Source organism: Littorina saxatilis, linkage group LG2 (assembly GCF_037325665.1).
Source record: "Littorina saxatilis isolate snail1 linkage group LG2, US_GU_Lsax_2.0, whole genome shotgun sequence".
In the NCBI taxonomy this organism is placed as follows: Eukaryota; Metazoa; Mollusca; class Gastropoda; order Littorinimorpha; family Littorinidae; genus Littorina; species Littorina saxatilis.
This window is the reverse complement of record NC_090246.1, coordinates 102697885-102713134: the sequence shown is the minus strand read 5'-3', so window position 1 is coordinate 102713134 and position 15250 is coordinate 102697885. Positions and strand designations below refer to the sequence as shown.

General features: G+C 44.0%; 1 protein-coding gene across 3 annotated transcripts in view; it reads right to left on the bottom strand.

Annotated features, from left to right (window-relative positions):
- Positions 1-1587, bottom strand: part of LOC138960387 (myosin heavy chain, non-muscle-like) — a 60158-nt gene extending 58571 nt beyond the window's left edge. For 2 of the 3 annotated variants that reach the window (XM_070332284.1, XM_070332286.1), the window contains exon 1: positions 866-1587. In XM_070332284.1, coding sequence (XP_070188385.1) covers positions 866-1222 — 357 coding nt within the window. In that variant the 5' untranslated portion in view covers positions 1223-1587. The remainder of the gene's footprint in view (positions 1-865) is intronic. The other variant, XM_070332285.1, reaches the window with a different exon arrangement.
- Between the last annotated feature and the right edge of the window lie 13663 nt (positions 1588-15250).

The following is a 15250-nucleotide window of genomic DNA, read 5'->3' as shown; positions in this document are numbered from 1 at the left end:
TTGCTGGTCAATCTTCCTGTGAGTGTGCATACATGTGTGTGTGTGTGTGCCATGGTGTTGTACCACAGAGTATTTTTTAGTGAAGTTGTGTTTGTGCGACTCTGAGAAAGAAAAACAATCTATCCTACGGCCATCAGAGGCTTACGGGGAAAAGGGATACCAGCCTTCAATCACCCAAATCTTAACTGGTATTTTGTGGAGATTTGCCATATTCTTACATTACTGTTGTACAATTAGAATATTTTCATGACAAAAATAGTGTAGTAATAGACACATACTAGGACTAGTAAAGTATCATTACTGCTTTTTTCAGCACCTGACATCACTAAACTGATCAGTTAATCACTGTCAACACATTACAGGAAGTAAAACCCGACCCTTGTGTCCACATGATTCCTTCAAATCAAAGGAAACTGCCTACATCACGGGCACATACATGTATACATGTACTGATGTAGATGGTATACATTACATGTGTGTATTCACTGCAGCTTGAACTGATTTTGAGTTTGTAGAGTTGTGTGTTATGAGTTATGACAGTCTTAACTAGTAGAGACAAATTATGTATAAATACATTTGCACCAGCAAATCACTCAGTAACACTAACAATAATTAAACTCAGTAAAGAAATCATTGCAACACTACTATCCATGAATTTGTTGGTGTAAACATACATAACTGCTTTAAAGAAAAGGCAAGACAGTGACAGAAATGTTCATAACTGCCACCGTTACGCCTTAGCCTCGCCACTCATGCACACAGTGTGACACTTGGTTGTAGGGGGTATATGGCACTCGCTAAGTTATTAGTTGACTGCCACTGACAGTGACACTAGCCTAACCATGTTAGACGTTAATATACTCACATAAATCAGACCGGAATAGTATCTGTCTTTCAGATTGTGCAAGACTGATGCTTCGTTAAGGCATGTCAACTCTGCCATATCCTCAACTTTGTTAAATTTGGGGGGGTTCATTTTTTGAATGTCATCACGGTGCACCATGATTCTTTTGCCGGTTTCTTCCACTTGCACCTCCACTTGCTCGCCTTTGTCGCCTTTTACACTGGCGGTGACAAAGCCATTGGCTTCGTCTGGCACCCATATCAATTTTTTTGATGCCCATTCTGCTTGCACTGCTGGGTCGTTGATAAGACTCCTGTCAATGGCCAGGTAGCGCAGTTCATTGGCGCTCAGGTCCTCTGCACCTTCAAAATCCGCCATCTTGAATGACTATGGAGTACACACTGGGACGACAGAGCCAGTTATCCCACTGGCCGAAAAGACACACACACAGAAAAAACTGAATAATTTAGCAACAGCATCCGCCGATATCCACACTGATACTCCACTAGGCAAAATCCATGGGAACAATCCAACTTCACAAGACACACAAATGGAGTAAAACTTTTCCGGTAGTAAACTCCAGTGTGCTTCTGAGAGGCGTACGCAGCGAATGGCTGCTGTTTGTCACGTGACCAATCGGGCCTCCGAAAGGCACGCCCAGAGTTCAGTCACACATACTAAAGAATCATTCAAGCTTGAGGGATGAAGATTGTGTTGTTGGAGTTGACACAGACAGAAGTTGACAGTATTTACTACTCTTCCTTAAATTTCCCCGAGTTCGTACTACAGATAACCGGTGACGTCATGTGCACCGATTGATGAGCTCATAAAAGGTGCAGCCGCTGCGCGGTCTTTTTGATATGAGCCGCGTCTCGCAAAAACGGAATTCCCTTCATTGTAGTTTTATTTCCGTATATGGTATGATTTCTTCCGGAACTGCGTCACGGCATAAGGGGACAGTTCATAGACAGGCAGCCCAACAAACGATTAGCGGAGCTCAGCTTTCGGTTATGACGGACTCGAGCTGAGTGACAATCAAGTGACGGTCAGTCACGGTCCGCCGCTTTGCCAGTCGTTGCCACAGGAGCTTGTGGTCGTTGCCGGTAGCCTACACCGGTGTTCGGACGGCCGACCGTCAGTTCTGCTACTTTCAAGTAGAAACCCATTATCAACTTGAAACGAACAAAACTGTAAAGTTAGTATCAAACAGTACGGTCAGTGTCAGCACGGTGTGGGCTACTATATGTGATGACTCAGTCACTCAGGCTGATGGAGTCTATCAGTGTCGACCAAAAGAGTCAGTGGGATTCCCTGTAGGTGGAGTTCCTGGAGTGGGATTCCGGGAATCCCACAGCGGGGTGGAGTTTTTCAATAAAACTTGCAAACCATACTCGAATTTCTAAGAAATATCAAAAAAGATTGAAAAACATCAAATTCTACCGATGTCGCCAAGCATCACGTGACTGTTTCAGTAAAGCGTACCAAAACTCAGTGATGCAGATAGGTCATCAACTGCATGATGATGCCATAATGGGTCTCCCGGTGAGTCTGAACTGATAAAAGGGGCCGAAATGCGGGGCCCCGCAGCCGGGTTGATCAATGAACTCTAATAATACACTGACCAGTCAGTTTTAGTAACACCGGCAACAACTTTTGTTTGTTTGCTTGTTTAACGCCCAGCCGACCACGAAGGGCCATATCAGGGCAGTGCTGCTTTGACATTTAACGTGCGCCAGTCCTAGCACTAACCCCATAATGCCAGACGCCAGGCGGAGCAGCCACTAGATTGCCAATTTAAAAGTCTTAGGTATGACCCGGCCGGGTTTCGAACCCACGACCTCCCGATCACGGGGCGGACGCCTTACCACTAGACCAACTGTGCCGGTACCGGCACAACTCATATTAAACTCTTATCACGTGGGATTAGCCTAAAAACGAAGCCGCGGGAAAGTTGGTGCGGAAAACACGGCCGCCCTTTTGGTAGTCACAAGAAGAATTGTGGATGACACGCCGAGGTAACCTCCACAATGGCGCGACCGCGTCACCGAGAAAATGTAAGTTTTACGCCCTCACGGCAAAGCCATTAGGGGCATGTTACGTGCACACGGGGGTGTTCGGACACCGAGGAGAGTCTGCACAAAGCCGGTTGACTCTGGGACACACATCCCGCGCCGAACTTGGGGGTTGAACCCACGCTGATAGTAACAACCGGTTTTAAAGCCAGCGCCTCTACCGACTGGGCAAACCCCCCCCCCCCCCCCCCCATTGGTTGGGGTCAAGAAGTTCCATGGACGGCGGGGGGTATGGAGTAACACATAGTGTTTTGCTCAGAACATTCCCACCCAAGCAGAGCCGCGCTAGGGGTACGCATTACCGTAAAGCTGGCAGTCAGTGCTACCAAATGTCGTCTCAGTGGGTCTATGTAAGCAGATGCCAGCGCAAGCAATCTGATGCAGAGTCAGGAGGCGGTTTGGTACAATAGAACCTTAGAGGCCATGACCTTGGTCCTTTAAATACAACTGGAACCCGGAATAGAAAGTATCAAGAGTGAGTCAGTGGCAGAGCCTGACAGACGCCCGCGGCGGATGGCCGACGGTTGCTGCTGCAAAAATTAACACTGAACTGACTCTTTGGAACGTGGCCATGGGAACACGCCCACTTTTCTGTCTTGTCTATTGCTGTTCTTCGATTGTATCGATCGGGAAGACGTGTGTTACGAAAACTGTCATTGGTGATTTTCCTCCTTAAAAATAGCCCCATACTTTCAGTCATTAAAATACGTCAGTGTTTACTATGTTGTGTGTCAGTGTGTGTGTGTGTGTGTGTGTGTGTGTGTGTGTGTGTGTGTGTGTGTTTGTGTGTGTGACATTTCACAGACTTAACTTCTGGTGTAGGGCCCGCGTGTTTGTACATCATGCCAGAATATTTGCGTGGCGTGCAAAAGCGCGTGAGTGTAACATGTCTTTTTCAGCGGGGGTAACATCAAGTTTCGTATTCCGTAGGTATGGCTAAGTTCTCCGCCTTACTTGTAGAGAAATGGAACCGAGTACAATGTCAACGTAATATTTTGTATTTCATTGTAAATCAAACACAGACACTGTCACACCCACACATATACACTGACACACACACACACCGCCACACACACACACCCACGACATCCATTGATCGGCTTATGAGACGGACCCTTAGTAAAAGCAACTGAGCCTCCGCGGGATGGCGAAAACAGGAACTGCCGCTGCCGGGGACGAGCCGCCAATTTGTTATTGAGTTGTTTACCATTCAGTGTGTCGAATGTGAATGCGACAACCCCTCTCTGCACGAAATACCTGGGGCGAAGAGCGCTTTTTTGTTCTTTTTTTTTTAATCGGGCATGATTTATTTGACCAAATTCTCACTGGATCACTTTTTTTTCTGTCACTGAACTTTGGCGATGAGTGCGTATTTGGGGTTGTTTCAAAGGAGCAATTCTTTTCAGGTGAATTTGTCACTGCGTCTCTAAGAAAGTAATGTTCAATTTGCCGTTTGTCTAGTTAAACATGAGAAAACACTACCGAAGGCCCGGGAAAGGGGATCTTCATTGGGATAGGCTATATTGCTCCGCACTAAGATACGAGTACTGGCTGCTTCTGCGGTTTGAATTTTTTTTATGCCATTGGTGTTGCCGTGTGATATTTGAATAATCTTTGACTTGTCAGTTGATCAGTCGGTGGTCACCGGTCATTGGCACAGCTTGCCTCTTTGGAACCCTACTGGTGCTGCAATATTTGTGCACTAAGTAATATCCCCCCCCCCCCTGCCCCTAGCACCTGCCGGCCCCGACCCGAGAATCAGTAGTTAAACCAGAAAAATAAACACTCCAAAGAAGGGACCTTCCTGGATTAAACTGCCGCGGCGGTTTTCAATGCAAACAGTTTTGCATGGGTGCACACAGGTAGCTTGTCATTGTGGCACTGTATTGCATAGCTAGCGCTGACATCATCACTTCCTGCACAATCCACTGACGATCCATAAAAAACAGGTGTCTCAGCGGCCTTGCCTTTTTTGGTATCTTTCCGGCCTGGCCCGGGCAGCTGCCATTGAGTCAGACTGGTTCGTATGACAGTAGGATCGATGAGGATTTTGAAGAATGCGGGCAAAGTATGTGCTAGCTGCAGCAACGACAGTGCTGATTGTCCGTGCTGACAGCGTAGTAGCGGCGCGACGTGACCGCGTTGGTCTAGCAATTAGTCACTTGTTCTAAAATGATAGGCAGGACGGTGTTGACGTGTTTCGAGGTCCGGGTTACCGGAAAGTGGAGAACACTAAGCATGCCTCTACCTGTTGTTCTTCTTCTTCTGCTCAACTGAATACCTTATGATAATTTAAAATAAATGCGTGCTTTATGCCATGTGGGAGTGTTGTTTTCTGGATGCGTATGGAGGGATTTACTCACAGAAAGGAATAAAGGCTCACAAGTTTATGATTGTAGGTTCAGGCTACCTGCAACATTGCCTGTGTATGAAGCCTGTTTTTGATAGCAAGAGGTATAAAGGGAACGGACGAATAGCGCCTCAGGCCCGGAGATAATTAAAGTCCAATTTCAAGCTACAAAATGTCTTTAAAGAAAACAGTCTTTTCCTTATCTATCTATATCTGCTGTTTTTTCACTGTAAAAGCATGCCCGTATGCAAATATTTATGTAAGTTCTGTTTGACCGCTTCCTTGCCTTCAGCATCATTCGTTTTCTGTAATTTCTTACCAAGTGACACCCCGCGCCTAACAGAAAGCCTGGAAACTGGGCAATACATATTTTATTTACCAATCGAGCTTTCTCTCCCGAAAGGCTGGATGTGGAATATGAGTCAAGAAGCAGGCTACAACCTTCTGCCTAGCACACACAACGCTGTCGCCGCGTCAATCACCTGAAGTAATCAAGATTTTATCGTGAATGTATTAAAAGCGTGTCAATCAGTTCAACCTAGACTCACGCACGTTCGTTGCAAACAACATTGCGTGTGTTAAGTTAGTGCCGTGATCGGCGGTGAAGCGAGACAGCGAGGCGGTTTTCAGCAATGACTGTCACACACATATATATATATATATTTAGGGTTAGATATATGAAGTCTTATATCGCGCGCGTATCTCCAGACTCGGACTCAAGGCGCAGGGATTTATTTATGTCATGGGTCTGTCTGGAAGTATGGGGGTACACAGAACTGAATTTCAATAGGTTTTAAATTTGCTGACTGTGCCCAGACCGTGTTCTCTTGCTTGGGGGTACTTTGTATTGTGCTTCAATTTTATATACACTTTGGCATTTTGATAAGATATTGGTTCTATTGGTTTAAACAACATTTTATTCAGAATTTCTTCGCATGAACAGTTCGAAACACACAGCTAGGACACGCACTCAAGCAAATGCTTATATCACGTGACCAGAACAATACTAAATTACACACATTTTTGTAATGGTGGACATAACAACAATAAACCAGAAGAACAAATTGAAAGAATGGGGATGGGGAACTAAATAGGAACAAAAGAATCTACACAAGAGAAAAAAGAAAAGGGAGGGGGAGGGGGAGGGGGAAGAAAGTACTAACAACCACAAGGAGAGACTAGGACGAAAGCGCATAGGAAGAGAACATCAAGTCTAAGACATGCAACATGTAAATTCAAGTAAATGTAACAATTTTTTTTATGGAAGGCAGTAATTCGTTAACATATAAAATACGAGACAAACGATAATAATCATTACTTATACGCTGCTTATGTAATCAAATACGATAACACAGAGAGAGGCAGTGTGGAGGTACACATACGCCTGCCCACACACATATACACTATCAATGCGTGAACACATCCATCCGAAATCAGTCGATCAGATTTAACAATAAACGATTGGACAGACTCAAATATCAATATGTTATTACGAACAGAATATTGCTCGCTACCTTTTAATAATATTTCCACGCGTCTGAAGTGAACAGGCAACGAATTGATTGTTGTCAGACGAGCATCTGCATACAAAGTGCAGTTTAATAAATAATGTTCGGCTGTTTCATTTGGATCACTGCAAACACACTGTGCGTTATCTTTTAGATGGCGTTTACACAAGTCTGAATTAAGGTTACTAATATTTAAACGCATTCTGCAGTGTTGAACTTCTGTCTGTCGTTTTCCAAAATAATAATAAGCTATGATCAGGACTTTGTAAATAATGCTTAAACTCGATTATTGAATTTGTTGTTTTAATCACAACAGGCAAATTATTCCATAAAACTGTGGAGAATGGAATGAAAGATGTTCGGAATATGTCTGTCCTATGTGCTGGTACGAATCTTTCGAATGGTCGTCTTCTGTGGTAGGGATTTAGTGAAGAGACTAGTGGTGGCAAGAGGTTAATTAAATATTGTGGACATTTACCATGAACCATTTTGTGAAATAAAATTAATTTATATCGTTTTCGGCGTTCCTTTAAACTACAAAAAACACTTTCTTTGTAAATCTTATCATGGCTTGTTCCCCGCACACCGCCAATTATAACACGTAATGCTTCAAGGTGTAATTTTTAAAGTGTTTTTGACAAGGCTTCGATACAATTGTCCCATAACACATCAGCGTAATCGAAATGTGGCAAAATAAAAGATTTATACATTATTTCCAAACTATTTCTGCATAACTTATACTTATAATATCTTAAACAGTTAATCAACAAAGTGGTCTTTTTCACAATATTTCTAATTTGAGCGTCCCATTTACAATCGTTTTGCAAAAAAATGCCAAGATGCTTGTGTTCTGGTATGTCTTCCAGGAGATTTCCATTAAAAAATAGAGGGTCATTTTGGTTTAAATCACATTTTATATTCAGCAGTTTAGTTTTGGTTTCATTTAATGTAACTTTCCAACGTGCTGCCCAACTACTAATTTTATCAAGGTCTGAATTAAGAATTTCGGCACATCGTATCGGGTCATTTAATGCAAGTGACAAACTATCATTTACAATATCATTTATATAAATCAAAAATAACAAGGGGCCTAACACTGAACCCTGAGGAACGCCTGCTTGTAAACCTTTTAACTCTGACTTGGCACCTTTAACAACAACTGATTGAACACGGTTTGTTAAATAGCTACGAAACCATGACAATAGTCGGCCTCGAACACCAATCGACTCCAGTTTTACCAATAATCCTTTGTGCCAAACTTTATCAAAAGCTTTTGACACATTAAAAAATACCGCCTGTGTTGTTAAACCGTTGTTGTAGTTTGAACACAAGTTATTATATATGGAGACAAGTTGACAGATCGTCGAGTCGCCGGGTATAAAACCGGACTGTGTAGGTGTGAGAATGTTGTTGGATTGTAAAAAGTTATATAATTGGCTGTGAATACATCGCTCCAAGACTTTGCCAACAGAGCTCAACAAGGAAATCGGACGATAATTATTACAAGCGTCTGCTGGACCTGTCTTGTAAATAGGCGTAACATTAGCTGTTTTCCACATGTTAGGATAAACTCCTTCCCTCAGACTCCTGTTGAAGATATACGTCAGTGGCTCTCTCTCTCTCTCTCTCTCTCTCTCTCTCTCTCTCTCTCTCTCTCTCTCTCTCCCGATATCTTTTTTCTACACCAGCGCTGACGCTGACTTAAGAAATGCATGTGATCAGGTTTCTGTCCTCCGTGCGGTTAGTCAGCGGGATGTTCATCTGTGCATTGATTTTGCAAGCCTGTGCCTTCACTCAGCAGCTTTCTTTTCATTTGTTTAAATCTTCGTTTGCCCTTGTGACTAAGTAGTGTGAAGCTGGTGATTGCTGAACTGTTACAATCTTGGTATAGTCGTTAGATGGCATGTGTATAAAGCACACACACACACACACATGCGCGCACACACACACACACACACATTGACACACAGACACACAGACACACACACACACACACACACACACACACACACACACACACACACACACATACTAGCAAACCCACTGATGTAGCATGACTCACACTCACAGGGGCATTATTTATATGCGGCACCTGATCAGAGTATGCATTGAATTTTTAATAAAGCACATGTTTTCTCTCCTTACAGCACGAAAACAGGTAGCTCCATGGGACAACAGCTGGTCGTAATGGATGCAGTATCTTGCCAGTGAGAAATGTATGATGTCGGCCACGAACTGACAGCATAAGTGATGCCGCTGCTGCAACTGCATGGCCTACGAATCAGTTTATTGTTGTCGATGCTATGCAAATCTTCTTGCGCTTTATCTCTGCCTCGGCGCCATAAACAATAGAACTGTAACTCAGCCTGATGAGAAAACATACATAACTGAAGTTTCATACACCTCTGACGCACGTGCACGTTTCGTCAGTGTCAAGGATATTATACTGACACAGTAACAGAACATAACCAGTATACCTAGACTTTCAGGCGTAGGAGCACAGGTAGTCATCGACTGCAGATAAACACAGTTCGACATAGACATACAGACAGGGAAAACGAGGCAGGAAGACGGACGGACACTCACATGAATACAGACACACATACGCATAAATACAAACACACATATATACATAGAACACACACACACTGACACACACACACACACACACACACACACACACACACACACACACACACACACACACACACACACACACACACACACACTGCGAAAGGACCAGACCAGAAACGACGCAAAGAACAACTGGTACATGAATAATAAAAAGGTAATCAAAGCAAACGTGATGGTCATGCATAATGTCAGTATTCAGCCAAAGGCCCATTCCTGGATACAAATAGTTAGCACCAAATAAACAAACTTGACTCGTTCTATGCCAACAGGACCTTCAAGTAAGATTGAAAGAAAAGGATCCTCATCACTAGCAAAATACTACTGATTTATACAGTGGCAAAATACTACTGATTTATACAGTGGCAAAATACTACTGATTTATACAGTGGCAAAATACTACTGATTTATACAGTGGCAAAATACTACTGATTTATACAGTGGCAAAATACTACTGATTTATACAGTGGCAAAATACTACTGATTTATACAGTGGCAAAATACTACTGATTTATACAGTGGCAAAATACTACTGATTTATACAGTGGCAAAATACTACTGATTTATACAGTGGCAAAATACTACTGATTTATACAGTGGCAAAATACTACTGATTTATACATTTAACACACAGCACCAAATAAACAAAATTGACTCCGGACCTCAGTTCAAGTAAGAAAAAAAGAAATGACCCAAAGAGCAAAATCCATACAGTGTATCATAAACCAGATAAAGCACCAAATAAACAAAATTGACTCCCTCTATGCCGACGGGACCATCAAGTATAATTGAAAAAGAAAATGACCCTCAAAGCAAACGTGTGATTTATACAGTGTATCAAACCAGAGACATCATAGTCTGACCAGCAACACTGAACAGCTCTTGCTGGCTGGCAATAATCTGTTATTGCAGGAAACCACGAACCGGTTGGACAAGTAGTAGTAAAATTAATATTAAAAGCCCTACGGTTTATAGCCATTAAGGACTTGAGTGTTTGTCCGCTGGCAAGACACAGCATCCATCACACCCCAGTAATATACAGGTAGCCGTTCCCCTGTACCCCTGGCCAAATTCAACGACAGCCCGCGTTATTACACCATCTAGGGCTATGCGACCATCCACTGTTTGTCTAACCTGCTTGCCGATTATTATCTGTCGGCAAAAGTGGACATGTTCATACATAGACGGAGAGCTAGGACTCCGCCTGAAACGTGGATCAGTTACTTTCATTGTCTGGGCTGTTAGGAAACATGGCAGTGCGTGCACAGTGACAAGATGTTATTACTCAACCTACGGTCTCGATTTTGATACAACTGTCTTAACAGTCAGTCAATGTTAGATATATTGCTAATTCTCTGGACATTTTGTATTTATTGTAAAGAAATTACAAAAGTATTTGTCTCAGTTTTGGCTGTTCCATATCCCTCCCTCTGATTATTATTTCTTTTTGTTCACTCTTTTCTGGTACTTTGCAGTATTTCAAAATGTCTTTCCTTTCAAAAAGTCTTTAGTCACTTGCTCAACTAAATTGTGGGATAATTACATTTTCATATATATTTGTTTGTTTTTAAATTTAGGTGTTTTTGTTTTTGAAGTGGGGAAGCAATAAAGAGGTCGTCGATATCAAAACTGATATCGACGGAAATGTCGTCGATATCACTTTTGCACTGAGCTCAGTTTTGCCCAATTGACCAATGGAAATCCACGTAACATATGAAATAGCAATATAGGCCTATGTCAGTGGAGACGGGAAAACTTTGTCTTGTGTGTATTGATTAATTTGTTTCCGTGAAGTATATTCATAACCGACTAACTAACCATCTCTCTCTGTCTCTCTCTCTTTCTGTCTGTCTGTCTGTCTGTCTGTCTCTCTCTCTGTCTCTCTCTGTCTCTGTCTCTCTCTGTCTCTGTCTCTCTCTGTCTCTCTCTCTGTCTCTCTGTCTCTCTCTTTCTCTCTCTCTCTCTCTCTCTTTCTGTCTGTCTGTCTGTCTGTCTGTCTCTCTCTCTGTCTCTCTCTGTCTCTGTCTCTCTCTGTCTCTGTCTCTCTCTCTCTCTCTCTCTCTCTCTCTCTCTCTCTCTCTCTCTCTCTCTCTCTCTCTCTCTCCCCCTCTCTCTCTTGGCGCACGTCTTCAGATTATTCATGATGGGTCCGTAAAATAGGCGAGGAACAGAGCAAGCAACCAACCAAATGAAAGATATATTTGTACATGTTTAAATGTTGAACATGGTCATAAGTCTATGTCCTCATACCCCTTGTGCATGTGATGTGTGCGTCATTTACCTGCAGGTGTCCTTTCATGTGTCATTTGATAACATCGGCCAACCGATATGTGTTTTGTATTACAAGCTATCGTCTATGCGGAAGGGACACATATAACCGATGTACCTATTTCAAATCAGTAACACAAAAACTGTAAATTCCCCCCCCCACACACACACACACACAAAAGCTCATAGTTTAGAAGTTATTACTGTAGGGAAAAAAATGGACAGAAAGACGGACGGACGAAAATCAGTAAGTCCTCTGCAGTTGCTATTGGATCTTAAAATATTCACATAAAATCAACCAGAGCTGCTGCAGGGTCGCAAACAAGTAGCAATTACTGGGTACAAAACACACGGCAGCTTCATCCACACACGGTACAAAACACACGGCAGCTTCATCCACACACGGTACAAAACACACGGCAGCTTCATCCACACACGGTACAAAACAAACGGGAGCTTCATCCACACACACGGAACAGAGGATTAGGAAGTCGGCAGTGACAGCATGGACACCTGTCCGTTAGACTTGAAATTGGTCGCTGACTGTCCGTTATAGTGGTACCAGTGCGATGTGAGGCCCCACTGATGAAAGAATACCTCCCACTATAGGACACCTTGTTGACACCTGGTAAGTCAATATCATGACCAACTTACACCTGCCAATACCTTGTTGACACCTGGTAAGTCAATATCATGACCAACTTACACCTGCCAATACGGACCACCTGCAATGTACACTAGAGACGCTTTTGGCTGTTCTCCACGGTGTCCTTTCGTCGCAAGTACCAGTGCGCTAGGAATGGCGGGCCAGTCTGACTTGAGTCAATGTCAGGTACCAGTGCGCTAGGAATGGCGGGCTAGTCTGACTTGAGTCAATGTCAGGTACCAGTGCGCTAGGAATGGCGGGCTAGTCTGACTTGAGTCAATGTCAGGTACCAGTGCGCTAGGAATGGCGGGCCAGTCTGACCGAAAGACTACTTGTAGTCTTTCTGTGATAGTAGTAGTCCAGTGGACGATACCTTCCGCCTGTGGTCTGACTTGAGTCAATGTCCCGCTGAGCTGACAAGTCGTCCTGTTTGACTGTTCTCTCGAGCAACTGTTGCATATTTGGTCTCAGGTCACTGTTGCATACTTGGTCTCAGGTCACTGTTATAGCAGGAGGATTGGAATGATGCGACGATGGTCGTGGTGATACTCAAAGCGACAGACACGAGCATTATCACCACCAACAACCAGAACTAGGAAAGGAGTTGCAAGACTTTGGGAGGATGCTAAAATTGTATGGGCGATGAGGGAAATACTCTGGCCTGGGTCTTGAGTCTCAGCACGGTAACATCAACTCCACCCTCACCCACATCCTCGTCGTCGTCGTCGTACTCCTCCTCCTCCTGCTGCTCCTCCTCCTCCTCCTCCTCCTCCTCATCATCATCATCATCATCATTACTCAAATACTATCTAGGATACGACAGCAGCAACACCTGCAGCAGCAGCAGCAGCAGCAACTTCTGAACAAAACACCTCTCATCCGCTTGGCATAGCAATTACTTCCACTACCGGACAAGCATTACTATTTTTGGCAGAAATACAACTGTCGTGTGCGCACTTTGGGTCGATTAATAACAGTACGACAAGAAGGCAATGGCCGCCCAGTGTCAATGCACACAAATGGCCAAAGCACAAATTGACGACGAGCAGTTGAACCCAGGGGGCTCTGTGCCAGAAATGGCGGGTTGCTGATCGATCGATACAGGTGCTGAATACAGTGGAACCCCCAATTTCGGACCATAAAAACACTTACATTTTTTTTGGATCAGGTTTTGAAAAGCCGGAGTGAGTCTTCTTGTCGATCGCCCCTACACTTGGAGCCCAGCTCTGGGTATGCAGCTGGTGGCCTATTGCAGAGCCTCCACGGGACCAAGCAGTTTGTCTTGGAAAGGAGTGAGTCTTAAGATGGGGGTGGGGGTGGCAGGTGGGGCAGGGAGGGGGCATTCGACTGTTTTGCTGACCATCGGCGCGGAATTGGGCAGGGGAGAGAGGGGGGAGAACCTGTTACATCAGCACCTTCACGCCGCGACGGTCCCTGTTTGTACACCTGGCTACTCTCAGCCCAAACACCAACAGAGTCTGTGGGGCGAACGATCTAGGCAAAGATATCCTCGCTCAGTGTTCACTGGGTGTACTCATGCAGGTACCGGAATGATGCACCATTCGCGTTCAAATACGGGTACAATGTTTAAACAGTTCCAGGATTGTCCGCCGTCTCTGCGTCTAGACTGAATAGCGAGCTGATTCTTGTCAGTAGTGATATATATTCGTGTTTTCCTCACTATACAATATGTAAAGAAGCAATTTGTTGTAACGATGTTTTGCCTCTGAAGGAAACGCATTTGAAAAATGTGAAAGGTTTATTCCTTCAGGATTAACCTCATTTAACTATCGGATAATGTTTAATTTGCCTGAGACAACCCCCACGGTTTATTGGCTAGTTGCCGCATGAGGGCAACTAGAATTTTTAACCAACTTTAAAACAGCCACAGAAACGGTGCCACAATGCACATCTGAGGAATAAATAAAAAATATGAAGGAAGGGATAATAAATACCAAGTTAGAAAAGTGTAATGCAACAAAACAAAATCTGTACAAAATCTGTTAGAAATGTAAAAAACTGACAGTAGTTACAGGCTTCAGAAAGCGGTTTCCGTCATATCAGTTGGCTATACAGCACAGACACAACAAGAAACGATCTGAATACACAAAACAAGTTCAGTTTGATTCAAGCGTAATTGCATCCACTCCAGTGCTTTCAGCAAACGCATTCAACCGTTAAACCCCATACCAAGCCTACCATTAAGTTTGTCAATAAAAAAGGTTGATGTTGTTGATTTGTTGTTGGCTAAGACATAATCAAACTTGAAGTGCTGGGTTACAAATAGCGCCAGAATAAAGACATAACACTCCACGTTTAGAACTGTGTACCGCGTGGCTCGAGTCCAAACCACAGGCCATAAATACATAAACACAAAAACTGGGTTAAGCGATTGTATGCTTACCACGCATAAACAATAACGGCCTAGTCAGAGGCTCTTAGCGGCTGCTTTGAGTCTACAGACTGGAGCATCTTCTCTGATCCCAGCCTCGATGCGACAGCCGACGTCACCTCGGCGTACATCGCCTTCTGCGCGGACACTGTTCTTGAGACCAAGTCCTGCACAGTCTACCCCAACACCAAGCCTTGGGTAACACCGGGTTTGAAGAGGCTGCTCTACAGGAAGGGGGAGGCGTTCAAGAGCGGTGACCGCGACGAGGTGAAGGCTGTCCAGCGGCAACTTACCAAGCAGATCAGAGAGGACAAACGTCGCTTCGCGACCAAGCTGGAGAATAACTTCAGAGAGGGCAACTCCAGGCAGTACTGGCAGGACGTCCAGACCATCACCGGCTACAAGCCGAAGAAAGTCCCACTCAAGACGACGGATGAGGCGAAGCTGGCAGGAGAGCTGAACACTTTCTATGCCCGGTTCGATCAGCGTGACTTCAGCGAAGAACAACGGAAAGTCATGGAGGAGGTGCTCAGCCGCCC